Genomic DNA, 14,840 nt, shown 5'->3' with positions numbered 1-14,840 from the left:
TGATTGTTGTAAAAGATATCAATAAAAATTTAAAGTTAAAAAACTATAGCTAAGGAAATGATAGCAGTGATCATAGAAAATAGAATGGAAATTTTCCATTTGCATAAGCAAAATCTATGCAATTAAAGTTGGAACAGAAGTAATTAACTGTGGAAATATATGCAGCAACTATCTCTGCTAAGGTCTGATATACAATGAATTGATACAAATTGATACCAAAAGAAAAAGAAATTCCTCAACAGCAATTAGGTTGGCAATTTTCTTTTTTTATAATAGCTTTTTATTTTATTTTTCAAAATACATGCAAAGATAGTTTTCATCATTCACTCTTGCAAAACTTTGTGTTTTATTTTTTCCCTCCCTCCCCACCTCCCCCCTTCCCCTAAACAGTAAGTAATCCAATATAGGTTAAATGGGTGCAGTTCTTCTAAACCTATTTCCACATTTATCATGTTGTACAAGAAAAATCAGATCAAAAGATGGAAAATGAGAAAGAAAAAAATAAGCAAGCAAACAACAACAAAAAAGTGAAAATACTATATTGTGATGCCCATACTCCTCTCTCTGAATGCAGATGGCTCTCTCCATCACATAATTATTGAAATTGCCCTGAATCACCTAATTGTTGAAAAGAGCCAAGTAGCTGGCAATTTTCAAATGAAGAATCAAAAGCTAATAACTGCATAAAGTATACTGCAAATCACTGATGTGAGGGAAAAAATTCAAATTTTAGCTCTAAAATTTCAAATTTTATACACAAATTTTACAATTTATCTTTAGTGAAGATGAAAGATAAAAATCATAATTGTTGGAAGAACCAAGAAAGGACAGGCAAACCAATGCTCTGTTCATAAAAATGAGTATTGTTCCAATCATTCTGAAAAGTAATTGAAGCTATACTCCAAATGTCACTAAAATATACAGATTTTTTAAACTAATGATTATACTATTAGGCATCAGTGAGGTCAAAGATAGAAGGAAAGGACCTATGGGAGCAAAAATACTTAAAATAGTTCTCTAACATAGATGCTCTATGCCCTTATTGAGTATCTATATTCAGACTCCATCAAAGCATTCTCTATTACTCTATCTCTTTCTTTATTTTTAACTTAATTTTTCTTGAGAGTTTTTATTTTCATTAGGGTGGGAGATCTGTTTTTTTTTCCCCCACAACTTGACTTTCTTTAATTTTTTTTTTTTTTTTGATGAGGCAATTGGGGTTAAGTGACTTGCCCAGGGTCACACACCTAAGATGTGTTAAGTGTCTGAGATCAAATTTGAACTCACGTCCTCCTGACTTCAGAGCTGGAGCTCTATCCACTGCGCCACCTAGATGCCTCTTTTGAAATATTTGGTGTAGCTTCACATGTGATTTCTTAATTGTGAGTAGGGATAAGGGAGAGAATGTAGAATTCAAGAATCTTAAAAATAAATGTTTTAAAAAAAACTATTTTGAATGTAACTGAAGAAAAAATATTAAATTAAAATCTTAAAAAAATAATTTTTAAAAAATAAAATGAAATTGTTCTCTTATTGTAGAAAAAAACTAGAAGCAAACTGAGTAACCATCAGTTGGACAGTGGCTTAACACTGTTGTTTATGATTGTAATGAATTATTAAACAATAAAAATAGGGAATTGGAGGATTCAGAGAAATTTAGCTAGACTTCTAACTACTTATGGCAAATGCAATTAATATAACCAGAAAAACAATTGCATGATGTTTACAATAACAAGACAGAATGTTGACTGAAGCAGTCACCAATCATGACTTCAGAAGATTGACAATGAAACATGTCTCCCTCTTCTTGGCAGTGAGATAGGGGACCAGAAATAGAGAATGAGACATCCATTTTTAGAAATAACCAATGTAATTATTTTATTTTCTTGTTGTGTACAATTTCTTTTGGGGTGTTGTTGGCAAAGATACTAAAGTGATTTACCATTTCCTTCTTCAGCTTATTTTAAGATGGGGAAACTAAGGCACACAGGGTTTGCCCAGGATTACACAATTAGTAAGTGTCTGAAGTTAGATTTAAACTTAGGAAAATGAATTCACAAACAGCACTGTACCACGTAGCTGTCCCCTTTTTTTGACTACTTTTTTTTAAACAAAGGATAACTTTTATTTAGGGGAGAGGTGAGTTAGAGGATAGTGATAGAAGGAAAGAGAGAAATAGAAGAAAGGAAAATAGGAATGAAGAAAAGTAAAAAGTGAAAGAAGTTGAAAAGGAGAGCCGAGAAGGAAGAGAATTAAGATTAAAAATAAAAAGAAGTTCACAAGGGGAAAAAAACAATTTTGTTGCTACTTTCTTAAATATAATATATGCCCTTTACAAAAGAAAACTAGAGATAATAGCAGTTCACAGTTTCATATACAATCCCCTTTTTTGTTCTAGTTTGTAAATTGAAATGTTTGTGTTGATCACTGTTATATTAATAATCATTCTTAAAGCAGTTCTAGGAGAACTGTATACACTAAGACTAAAATAATGTAAACAGAAAGAGCACTAAAAGGTGCTCTGACTGATTAATTACAATAACCACTTTTGTTTCCAAGTCAAGACAATATAAGTTTATTAAGAATTTACTAAGTTCCAGGCCTGGTGCTAAGCACAATGAATATAAATATAAGCAAAAAAAAAAGCCAATGACTACCTTAAGGAGTTTATATTCTAATAGGAGAAGACCCATAGAAAAGGGAGATGAGAAGGGGAAAGATGGTGAATGAAAAAGTCCAAAAAAGTGGAGTGAACAGGACAATGGACCGGGCATTTCCTCTGCTGAGGAAAATAAGAGAAGATCCAAGATTCAAGAACAAAGCCCAGAGGACAAACTAAGAGATCCATGTTATCCTGCTCTGCTTATGGCATGTCCCACATGCTGTGGTTCATATTCATTTTATCAGCTCAAAGACAGTGGAAAGGTGAGCATCAGCTCCCTCAATAAAACATCAATAAACTTTTTTTTAATCTGTTTCTCTGAATCCCCAAGCATATATATGCATTTAAAATGCTATGCATTGTATATAGATCAATTCTTTTTTAAGTATTTAATTCAATTATTATTCTATAAGAAACAATCAGCAGGATGATTTCAGAGAGGTTTGAAGAGACTTATATAAACTGATGCTAAAATGAAGTGAGCAGAAACAGAAGATCATTATATACAGCAACAAGATTATACGATGATCACTTTGATGGACAAGGCGCTTTCCAACAATGAGGTGATTCAAACAAGTTCCAATGGTCTTGTGATGGAGAGATCCATTTGCACCCAGAGAGAGAACTGTGGGAACTGAATTTGGTTCACAACATAATATTTTCACTCATTTTGTTGTTGTTTGCTTGCATTGTTTTCCTTTTTGACCTGATTTTTCTTGTGTAGCATGTATGTGGAAATATATAGAACTGCACATGTTTAACATATATTGGATTTCTTGCTATCTAGGAGAGGGGATGGGGAGGGGGGGTGGAATTTGGAACACAAGATTTTGCAAAGGTGAATGTGTTTTGAAAATAAAAAGCTTTAATTAAAAAACAAAAAAGCATTTAATTCAGCAAAGTGAAATGCAAACTCATAAGTTCTTCTCTCACAAAGTATCTCTTGAGCATATTTTAAGATCCTTAAGAGATTCAACCATAGAGATAACATAATTCAACAATCTTTTGTCTTCTCTTTTTAAATAAGCTTTTTATTAATTTTTGTCCCTCCTTTGCCCTCCCAGAGAGCCATCCCATGTACCACATGGTATTTTTACAAACATTTTTTAAAAGGAAAAGAAAAAAATCAGTATAATCAATCAGTATACAATTTTTTTTTCTGAAAATATTTATAACATGCAATACTTGTGGACAACCTACCTCTGAAAGGAGTGTGTGTTCTCATATCTCCTCTTTCAAGCTTTATTTGTTCTTTATAATTTCACATTTACTTTTTTTTTCACATTTACTTTTAATGTATGTGTATGTGGTTGTTCATTCTATTTGCATTGTGGTAGACATTCTGTCTGGGTTTTCCTAGTTCTGCTCACTTTATTCTGCATCAGTCACATGATTTCTTCTAGCATATTCCCTTGCATTTAATTTGTCTAACCATTCCCCCAGTTGACAGGCACCTATTTGGTTTCCAGTATTTGATCTCACAAAAAAAAATATATATATATATATATATATATGTATGTATATATATATAAATACATATATATATATGTATACATACATGTATTGCTATAGTTTTGTTGGTGTATGTGGGAATTTTCTTCTTGCCCATGGCCTTTAAAAGGCCATAATTGGGGATTGCAAAATCCCAGTTGCTTCCCAAAAGATTTGCACTGATTGAACCTCAGTTATAGAATAGCAAACAAGATGAAAAAAAAAAAAGGCAAGGAACTGTTTGTTCTTCAAATTCGTTGGTCACTATTATTGAAAATCTGAGTCCAAATAAAAGAGTAATTCCTTATACATGGCAAGATTTTACAGATGCTCCTGTTTCTGAGTGAATCTGCTTCTTATTGAATGTGATTGCATTAAACTCAGGAGTACTATAGAAACACCAACATTCAGTGGGGAAAGGGGGGGCAGTTTGAGAGGACTCACCTGATCAATTGTTTTCCCCTTAGTTCACAGGATAATTCTCTGCTGTGGTCTTAAATGGATTGCACACATGTCTACTCTACCAAGTATCAAGAAGCAATTCGAACAAAATTGATATGAATAGAGGGCACTGGACCATTGGCTCAAAGAGCAGTTACATTCTGGGGAACATTTAAAAAGTGAAACACAGAGACATTTAGCTAAGACAATGGATAAAGCACCAGCCCAAGACTTAGGAGAACCTGAATTAAAATCCAGACTCGGACATTTGCTAGCTGTGTGACCCTGGTCAAGTCACTTTCCCAAAAAAGGGAGCACACTCTCTAGGAAGTAAGCTGGACATCTGACAAGAGAAAAAAGAGCCAGTTATAGAAAAAAGTCAATTCTTGAAGGAAAATCATTTCTTGTCTGGGGGCAGAAAATGGAGAAAGGGAACATTATTTCCCCTCTTCTCCCACTGACCAGGTACTCTTGCAGCAGAGTTCGTCATCCAACGAACTGCCCAGCAGAGAAGAGGTCCAAGAAATGGATCTGAGAAAAAGAAGTCATCCCTATCTGACTGGACCTAAGCTTTCTAGAGAAAAGGGCCCAAAGAAGTAATGATCTACATACACAAGGAGTGCTGCATGAGAGGAAAACAGAGATCAGGACCCTGCAGGGTCAGAAGTATGAATTTCCTTGGTCATCTGAGGGTCCTCAGAGGGTGCCCACTTCTCCCACAGATGCTGGATGTAGCTGGGGTAGAGCACAACCCAGGATTATGGAGGGAATTTTTTGGGGTTTTTTTTAGAGGTAACAGAGGTACAGTAGATAGCATGCTGAACCTGGAGTCAGGAAAACCTGAGTTTAAATCCAGTTTTAAGCATTATCTGTATGATTTTGGGTAAATTATTTAACTTCTGTCTGCTTCCATTTCCTCATATGTGGATTAGATATAATAATAGTACCCACCTCACAAAATTGTTGTTGGATCAAATGAGATACTTGATAGTGGGCAACCTTACTTCACTCCAGATCTTACTGGGAAAGGTTCCAGTTTTTCCCCATTGCATATGATGCTTACTGAGGGTTTTAAATATATGCTCCTGACTATTTTAAGGAAAAGTCCATTTATTCCTATGCTCTCAAGTGTTTTTATTAGGAATGAATGTTGGATTTTATCAAATGCTTTTTCTGCATCTATTGAGATGATCATATGGTTTTTGTTTGATTGGTTATTGATATAGTCAATTATGATAATAGTTTTCCTAATATTGAACCAGCCCTGCATACCTGGTATAAATCCTACTTGGTCATGGTGTATTATCCTTGGAATGATTTTCTGTAATCTTTTTGCTAATATTTTATTTAAGATTTTAGCATCAATATTCATTAGGGAGATTGGTCTATAATTTAAATGAGATACTTGAAAAGCACCTGGCAAATAGTAGGCATTTAATACTTATTCTCTTCCCTTTTCTAGTCGTAAGGTTATTGCATCTCCTGACTGTAGTAAATGGAGGGTTGTGAGCCATATAGGATTAGGAGCCCATGCAGTACATTTATGCCTGAATAGTTGTATCCCCACTTCCACTCAATCTGTAAGAGAGAATTGGAGTGATCGCCTCAAAGTAGGTGCTACACTCACAACATCTTGTCTAGGAGTACAAGAAAAACCAACTGAATGAAATTACTTTCTGTTGCCAGACAACCATATGAATAAAGTGTGTAAGTCTATATATATCTATAGATTCCTGGACATATACATAGAGATATGTAAACATACATACACACACACACACACACACACAAACACAACACACACACACATATATATATATGTTACATATATGGATATATGGGTATATGGATGTATATATGGATAGACAGATACTCATATACATAGAGAGAGACTTTTCTCAGACTCAGTTTCTTCTCCCACAAAACAGCAGATAATAATATCCTCTATCATACAGAATTGTTGTGAACATCAAATGAGATGATAGATGTAAAGTGCTATACCAATAGTTGTAAAGCTACACCAGTGCTGACTGTTATTATTGTCATAATGAGGACAGTTTTGATAACAATGATAATAATTTTAGAAAGAATTTGCAAATCTGGTTGCAAAAAAACCAGTACTGTGCGAGAACCAGCTCTAACAAAGAGCTAGTTGTTAAATTCTCAGTGTGAGCATTTACTTACACCTCAAAAATCAGAACTGCTGCAAATCAGCATTTCACTTCTTTTTTTGCTTATTGTCTACACTTTAAAAAGTGATAAAGAATATATTAATATTACAGATTAAACTTAAGAGAAAGCCAGGTTTGGTTTGTCAGTGTTTCACAGGGAGCCAGTTGTTAAACATTCATCAGCATATCCCCGTCCTGAAACAATTGAGGATGTTAACAAGCACTCTCCAACAGCCTGATCCATGTCAGTCCCTAAATTATATAATTTCTCTGTCCAGTCCCCCTTCTGTTGCTCATACTCAAGAGCCTTAGAGTTATTATTGAACAAACATACTACAAGAGAGTTAAATTCTTGCCTCTCCCTGTCAATCGCTATCTTTTGCTGCCCTCGTGGTTCTCAATAAGATTAAATAAATGATTAGAAAGGCAAAATGTCAGCGGCCCCATAGAACTTCAGAGAAGAGGAAGTCAGTTGCTGCTCTGAGATTAGAAGAAAGACATAAAAGCCCCAGATGGCCTTTGCAAAAAGCAAAAAAAGAAATATGGAGTTTGTGCTGCTTCTGGTGCTGATTGCCTCCGCTCACGCCACCTCAACCATTCGTCGCTTTGACAGGTAAATCTGGAAGCCCAAAACAGCCCATGCTCAATGTGACAAGTAGTGGCCGGATGGGGGCTCATCACTTACCTTTATGTTCTTAAAGGGAGAAGGTGTTGAGGGTGAAGCCCCAGGATGAAAAACAAGTGAGCATCCTAAAGGACTTGGCTGACACTACTTTGGTAAGATTTTTTATGGGGACTTTAAAAAAAATTAATTTCTTTGCTTTCTATGGTTTTTATAAGAGTCAAACCATTTTGGCATAACTGGGAACAGCTTCCCACAATCAAAGGAAAGGAATAAATAGGATGATTCGGGTAAATACTTCTATTTTATTAACTGCATAACCTTCTGAGGAGTTATTTAACATCTCAGTCTCCTCAAATGTAAAATGGAGAAAATCATGCTTTTCTGTCAAGTCAGAGGCAGCTTGGTTGGTGGTCTTCTTAGTGGTCTTAAGGAGATGGTCTTAAAACACAGAGCATCTCAATTCAAGTCCAGCTTCTGATATATACAGTCTGTGTAACCCTAAACAAGTCAATTAACCTGTCAAGAGCATTCTAGGTTAAGTCTCCAAGAAGGTACCAGACTGCATTGATACAGAAAATTTCCTCATTTGGAAGTTCCATGTACTAATGAAATCATAGATCCTAGCTTCTGTCAGATATTATATGGTTGCTAATTTAGCTAAACAATTATTACTTCAATCAAGTAAAAGGTAGAATTATAAAATAGGCAAAAGTCAATTACAGTTTGCTTTCCTTTTCCTCTTCCTTTCTCAGCATCCTTTCCCGGATCCTCTTTAGCCATTCCATTGTCTGGTTCTTCCCACTTGTTCTGGCTCTTTCTTTCTTCGGCCTACTAGTCAATCCTAGATTAATGAAATAATTTAAGATTAAATCAGAACTGGGCTGTTGTGAATTTAGAATACGATAAACGTCCCCATCCAAGCAAGGGCATCTGAATTTTAAAAGGAGATTCTGAGATGGTCAAATTTTTAGAACTTAGAGGAATTTAGCCATTGAGGAACTCCCAACAAGCCAGGACTTAGGTCCTTTTATTTTTATTTTTTAAAGCTTTTATTTTCAAAATATATGCATAAATAGTTTTCAACATTCATCCCTGAAAAACAGAATTCAATATTTATTAAGTCTTTCTATAAGCAGATCACTTGTGGAAAGATTGTGATTAAAAAAGTCAGTTCAGTACCAACTCTAAATGCTCTGACAATCTCATTTTAGGAATACAAATAGAATTATAGCTATAGAATTGAAAGGGATCCTAAGTCCAATCAGTTCATTTTCCTGGGGAGAAAACTGAGATCAAAGAGGGGAATGATTAGACCAGGGTCACACAGCCAGTAAACAGCAAAGCTGAGATTTTAACGCAGATCCTATGACTCAGTGCTCTTGTCATTATTCAATGATGTCTTAATAGATACAAGTTAATTGATATCAATTACACACAAAAGAATTTCAAATGAGAAAAGGGGTTAGTACCTGGGGGAGATCAGGAAAAGTCTTTGTGGGAAGAGGCAGCACCTGAATCAGTATCCGAAAGAAAGTATATAGAATATCAGAGGGAAGTAAGAAAAGCATGCATTCTGATCAGGGAGGACTACCTGGGCAGATTCAAGGAGGGAGAAGATGGAATCGCCTGGACAATGAATGGCTAATCAATCATTTTGACTGGGTTGAAGAATATGTGAAGGGGCTTAATAAAACTGGAAAGGTAGGTGGATGCTAGATTATGGAGTACTATGAATTCTGTAGTGTAAGAGAAAATAAAGATCCATTAAAGAATTTTTGCTCTGAAAGAGACATGGTAAAATCTATATTTTATGAGCATCAGTTCTAGTAATTGTCTGACTGTAGGGCTGCTTTTCAGAGACTTTCTGAAATCACACCATGCAAGCTAGCAACCATTTGCTCCCACTCCTTTCCGATATTTGCTTAACAACAACAACCAGATTGTAAGGTTTGAAGAGCCCTTTTAGAAATAATATCTCATTTTATTCTCAAACAAACCAGAGATGTGGGTTCTATTGTTATCCCATTTTACAGATAGGGGAAACTGAGACAAACAGCTATTTGTGACTTACCCAGAATTAAGCCCAACCAAGTCAAGAAAATCTAATCACTGTAAAACAAAAATATAAGCAGAAAAGACAGTCCTGCCCTCAAGGAGCTTACATTCTAATGGGAGAAAACAATAAATTAAAGGAAGCTAAAAAGGGAGTATGGGGAGATGAAGGAACCTAGTGGTCAGGGGCACTGTAGAGAAAGCCAAAAGTTTCAGGAATAGAGACTATGCTGGTCTAACCATATTCTCTAAAATGGTCACAACTATTAAGTATTTTCATTTCATTTATGTCAGTTCCTTTGACCAAACTTCATGCAGCATTACCTCCGGTCCCTTATCATTCTGTGCAAAAATAACAATGATGGTAATGGCAACAAAAGCAGTAATGCCATCATTGTCAGCACCATCATAAGTGACATTTTTGTAACCGAATGACAGCATAGGGTAGTGGATGGGGGATCAGCTTGGACTCAGACCTGTGCCTCCGACATGTACTAGCTGTGTGATAATAGACAGCTCAGTCATCCTCTCAGCACTCACCCATACTGTGAGGATGATAAATTACAGGATCATTTTATCTCCAACAGATGGAGAAAGCTTCCATATCAGCAAAATTAGAGGTATAGAGCACTTTAAAATCCTCAAAACTCCCTAGACACGTTGTTTCATTAGAACTCACAGAAATCCCAAGAGGGAGGTTATACAAACCTATTCGCAATTTCAAATGATTCTTTACCTGGAAGTTTCCCAAAACAGAGAAGGGTAAAAGTCACATATTTCACCTATTTTTGGTAATTCATCAATTGCCAAACTATGGATGGATGGCAGTCTATCCATAGTGAACCTAAAGGTGGATAAAATCAAAACGTTCTCCTGTCCTCCACTCATTGACCCAAAGAGGCTCAATAGCCACAATGAGGTGCTTTTTTCCCATCCTTAATGGCATCTTCTGACAAAGTGTTTTTTTTCTCTACAGCTTGACTTCTGGCATCCTAGTTCTGCTTATGATGTCATACCTAAAATGGATGTGGATTTTCGTATTAATGAAGATCAGTTCCTACATATCCATTCTGTTCTGAAGAAAAATGAAATACAATATGAGTAAGTTTTACCCAACTTCCCAAATTTATCATATATTTCAAAACTGTACAAAAACATACATTAACTAATTAGCCATTCTAACAAGAATCTTTTTTGTTAAGCCAAAATTTAATAACTGCCAAACTAGCATCATACCATTTTCTCTTAGCTCATATTGAAAAGCCAGCCAAAATAAGGTTAATAATAACCTTAATAATGAAAATTTACATTTAGATGATATAAATTAAGAGTTGACTTTTCTTGCAAGAATGACCCATGATTTCAAATATATGGATCAATGAAGGCAAGATTGGGTCAGGGAAAGAAAGAACGAGGATCTCTTTCAGTTCATGAATCAGATACATTGGAATGTTTCTTTAGAAAAGATTGTGAAGCATATTTTGAAGTTATCAAAATTATTTTTCATGTGATGTGATAGGGGAAAAAAAGGGTACTCACCATAGAATAGTCCTGGATCAAATCATGGCTTCTCTAGATGCTGTATGAGTTTGAGTATGACATAACTTTATTGGGTGTCAGTTTCCTCATCTGCAAAATAAAGAAATTGAACTATATTATTTCTAAGGTTTCTTTCTGTTTAAAATATAAACTCCAATGAAATATGGAGGAAAAGTCCACCTTATGCTTCCTTCTTAACTTATTAAAATAAATGTATTATGCATTCAAATTTAAACAAAATTAATCACATACTTAATTTATACTTAAATATAAATATCTTCATATAATATGCCCATAATGACTATTAAACATTTTTTTGTTCTCTGTCTCTCCATTTGTCTCATTATTCATCTATACATTTCCCCTTGTACATATAGTCAGCATGTTTATAAGTCCACGGGTTCTGCTTTTTAAAATTCAGATTACTTCTTTTTTATTTTAAAATTATATCATTTTATCTACTTTTCCACATATTGATAGCTTATTATCAAATGGTAGGCATTTATCTTTCTTCTAATTCTTTGTAATAACAAATATATATATATGATTTCAATTTTATATAATATATAATTCTATATGTACAAATATAATTTCACATATAAATATATGCAATTATATGAAATATAGCATATGCATATTACATATAATTTTATAAATAAATCTATAATTATACATAATTTTGATTTTATATAAAATTTAAATTTTTACATGTATATAATTTAAAATTTTGTCAGTTAATCAAAGATTTTTAAAGTACCTACTATGTGCAAAGTATTTGACTGGACTCAGAATATAAGAAGATGAAAGATAATAGAACCCCTGACCTCAAAAAGCTTACAGCCTATTAAGAAGCATATGATAGGTACAAGAATAGGAATAGTATAGCTAGAGTAGAATGACAAAAAGAAAGACTGAGACAAAATGCTAAAGAAAAAAGTAAGAATGGGAAGAATACTTTGAGCTGGAAGAATTGGGGCTAGTTTTGTAAAGATGGTAATGTTTAAAATAAATCTCAGAAGAAGAGCTTTTTGACGAGTAGGTAACAAAAAGAAGCAAGCACAAACTGGGGTGGTTGTTACAGTGAAAAGAATGCTGAATTTGGCATCAGGGAATCTGATTCAAAGCCTTTGCTCATTGAGTTATAATCCATGTATTTCTCTAGCTCAGTTTTGCTTTGTCGTTGTCTGAAAATTATTTAAAACAGGTCAATGCATATAATTGTGGTTTATTTAAAAATCCATTGAATTCAAGTGAATTGAAATTGCTTTGCTGGATTAGGTTGATCAAGAAAAAGGTCTTCTATCCTGAATTACCAATGACAGAAAATATGGCAGAACTTGGAGTCATGATTCTACATTGGCAATTTCACCCAGAAATTAATCTCATGACTTCCTTTTATTTCCAAGCACTTGGCACAACACTTATTTAAAAGTACAAGCAGGAAACCTGGGTAAAGACTTTTATTTTCATTCTTATTGAACTGTCTTTCTTTGCTATCTCTACCCAGAATCTAAGTATTAAATACCTATCAGGTCAATGGATCTGAGATCTCATTAATAGTGGTAGTCAGTCTACCCAGTGTTGCTGATTAATAATAATAACATTATTCAGATATCACTCTGTGAAGTTTACAAATCACCTAAAAATATTATTTCATTTTTTCCTCATAGCAACTAGAGGAGGTAGATACTATTATTGTTGTTCCCAGTTTACAGAAAAGATAACTGAGGCAGACAGAAACTAAGTGATTTACCCAGAATCATACAACTAATAAGTATGTTAGGCTGGATTCGTACTTAGGTTTTCCTTAATTTTTCACTTCACCAGCTAATTGTTCAAGCTATCTATTCCTGTCCATGTTGACATCTCTTGTCCCTGCCTTCCTGCAAATCTAGACACAGTATATTCATCCAATAAGCTCCAGGCCTCGTCAAAAAATTAAACTCACTTAAGGAGATACCTTGGGGCAAGTTTTCCTAAATATGGCTAAAGTGAGGAGCTGCATTTTTCAGATGAGGCAGTCTGATAAAGAGGAAAGAATGTTGGCTTTGGAGGCAGAGGAACTGGATTCAAATCCCACCTGTGATACTTTCTCGCTCTTCGATCTTAAATAAGGGATGATTTCTCTAGCTGTCAGGTTCTTCACTTAGGAGATTAGGGAGTTAACTTGTTGACCTCTGAGGTTCTCTTAAAGCTCTGAATTTGTAATCCTATTTTTTCTTCCTTCCAAACTATAAACATGCACAATGACAGTTTTTGCTTTGAAGGATGATCCTGAAATCTTGTCCCTTAGGTGCCTTACTGTATACATAACTGCATTTGCATATTAAACACTCTTGAAAGTAGTTCACTTAGAATTCTGTGCCTAAATGAGAACAGAAACATCTGGATGGTCCTAGATACTTGCCTTTCTAAAAACATATTAAGGGACATATTCAACACAATTATTTAATTGGACATCCCTCATTAGCCAGGGCAAACACACGATTTAGTTACAAGGCATCTGCTTATCCTGTTCTGTTTTTCCATTTCCTGAAAATTAAATCACAAAGAAAGAGAGCTTTTTCTTTTCAAAATGGAATGTCTTTCTTCCTATAATGATATTTTTACAAAGTTAAAAACAAAACCAGAAAACACAAATAAGTGGCTCATAAAAAAATTCACCCCTTTACTCATTAAAAACTTGAGACAGGAAGTGGGCACTTATTTACCCCTGAGAAAACTAAGTTTAGAGTCAGAAGATTAATACACCTTTTCTTACTTCCTTTGGGTTTTTGAATATCCACTTAACCTCTCTTCCCTTGGAGCATTCGTTAAAATTAGTAAATAGATTAGGGATTCATTAATGAAAGGTAACCAGAAAACAGCCATCTTTAATAGCAATAAAATAAAGAGGACAATTCAGAGAAATCTTATTAAGAGCTTAAGATGTCTTCTAACATGGGGCCTTGTACTCAGTAGGTGCTAAATAAATGTTTCTTGAATTGGATGACGAGCCATTGTGGGAAAGGTAAATAACAGATAATATTAAGATATCTCTATTGACCCTCACAACAAGCCAGTGGAGGAAGCATGTCTTTTTTTTTGCAGATGAGGAAACTCAGACTAAGTGACTAGCCCAGGGTGATTTGGTTAGTAAATATCTGCTACAAGACTGAGCTCAGATTTTTCTGACTCCAGGTCCAGCTCTCCATCCCTAGTGCCGGCTTCCCATGTATCACAGTAAAAATTAAAATATCATTTAAACAATAATTTTAATGACCTTACAATAGACAAATTCATTTTTTCCCAACCAGATGCATGATTCATGTTCAATAAGGCAGCACCAAGAATAGAATTCTAGACATGGAGTCAGGAAAATGACTTCCTACATCTGACCTCAAACAGTGTGACTCTAAGCAAGTCACTTAATTTCTGTCAGCCTCAGTTTCTTCATCTGTAAAATGGAAATAATTATAATAGCACCTACTTTCGAGGGTTGTTATGAAAATAATATGAATAATTTTTGCAATTTTAGCAAGCACCTGGCATATATATATACATACATATATATATGGAGAGAGGGAGAGAAAAAGAAAGAGAGAGAGAGAGAGAGAGAGAGAGAGAGAGAGAGAGAGCCATGATGATGATTCTTAAATCCTGGATCTGGAATCAGACAGTGAAGGTCACTATTTCAATGACTTTGATCGTGTCAATTTTGAGGGGATCCAGTCTCATCTGCAAAATGAAGTTGAAACATGCACATGGTCTTTGAGGATCCTCCCCTTTACACACTGACTTATAAGACCACAGTCCTGCTCAGGATCTTCTCCATGCTACAGAAGGGGGGTGGCAGGGAGAATGCCATTGCCATTATAGA

At 34.7% G+C, this 14,840-nt stretch overlaps 1 protein-coding gene across 1 annotated transcript in view; it reads left to right on the top strand.

Annotated features, from left to right (window-relative positions):
- Positions 1-7,252: 7,252 nt before the first annotated feature.
- The window catches only part of CPA3 (carboxypeptidase A3), a 31,830-nt gene continuing 24,242 nt past the window's right edge, over positions 7,253-14,840 (top strand). Inside the window, exons 1-3 of the mRNA XM_051983309.1 lie at positions 7,253-7,378; positions 7,467-7,542; positions 10,419-10,543. Of these exons, the coding sequence (XP_051839269.1) occupies positions 7,278-7,378; positions 7,467-7,542; positions 10,419-10,543 (302 nt within the window). The 5' untranslated portion in view covers positions 7,253-7,277. The remainder of the gene's footprint in view (positions 7,379-7,466; positions 7,543-10,418; positions 10,544-14,840) is intronic.

Source organism: Antechinus flavipes, chromosome 3 (assembly GCF_016432865.1).
Source record: "Antechinus flavipes isolate AdamAnt ecotype Samford, QLD, Australia chromosome 3, AdamAnt_v2, whole genome shotgun sequence".
NCBI lineage: Eukaryota > Metazoa > Chordata > Mammalia > Dasyuromorphia > Dasyuridae > Antechinus > Antechinus flavipes.
The sequence above is the reverse complement of the archived record's forward strand: the minus strand, read 5'-3'. Positions and strand labels throughout refer to the sequence as shown.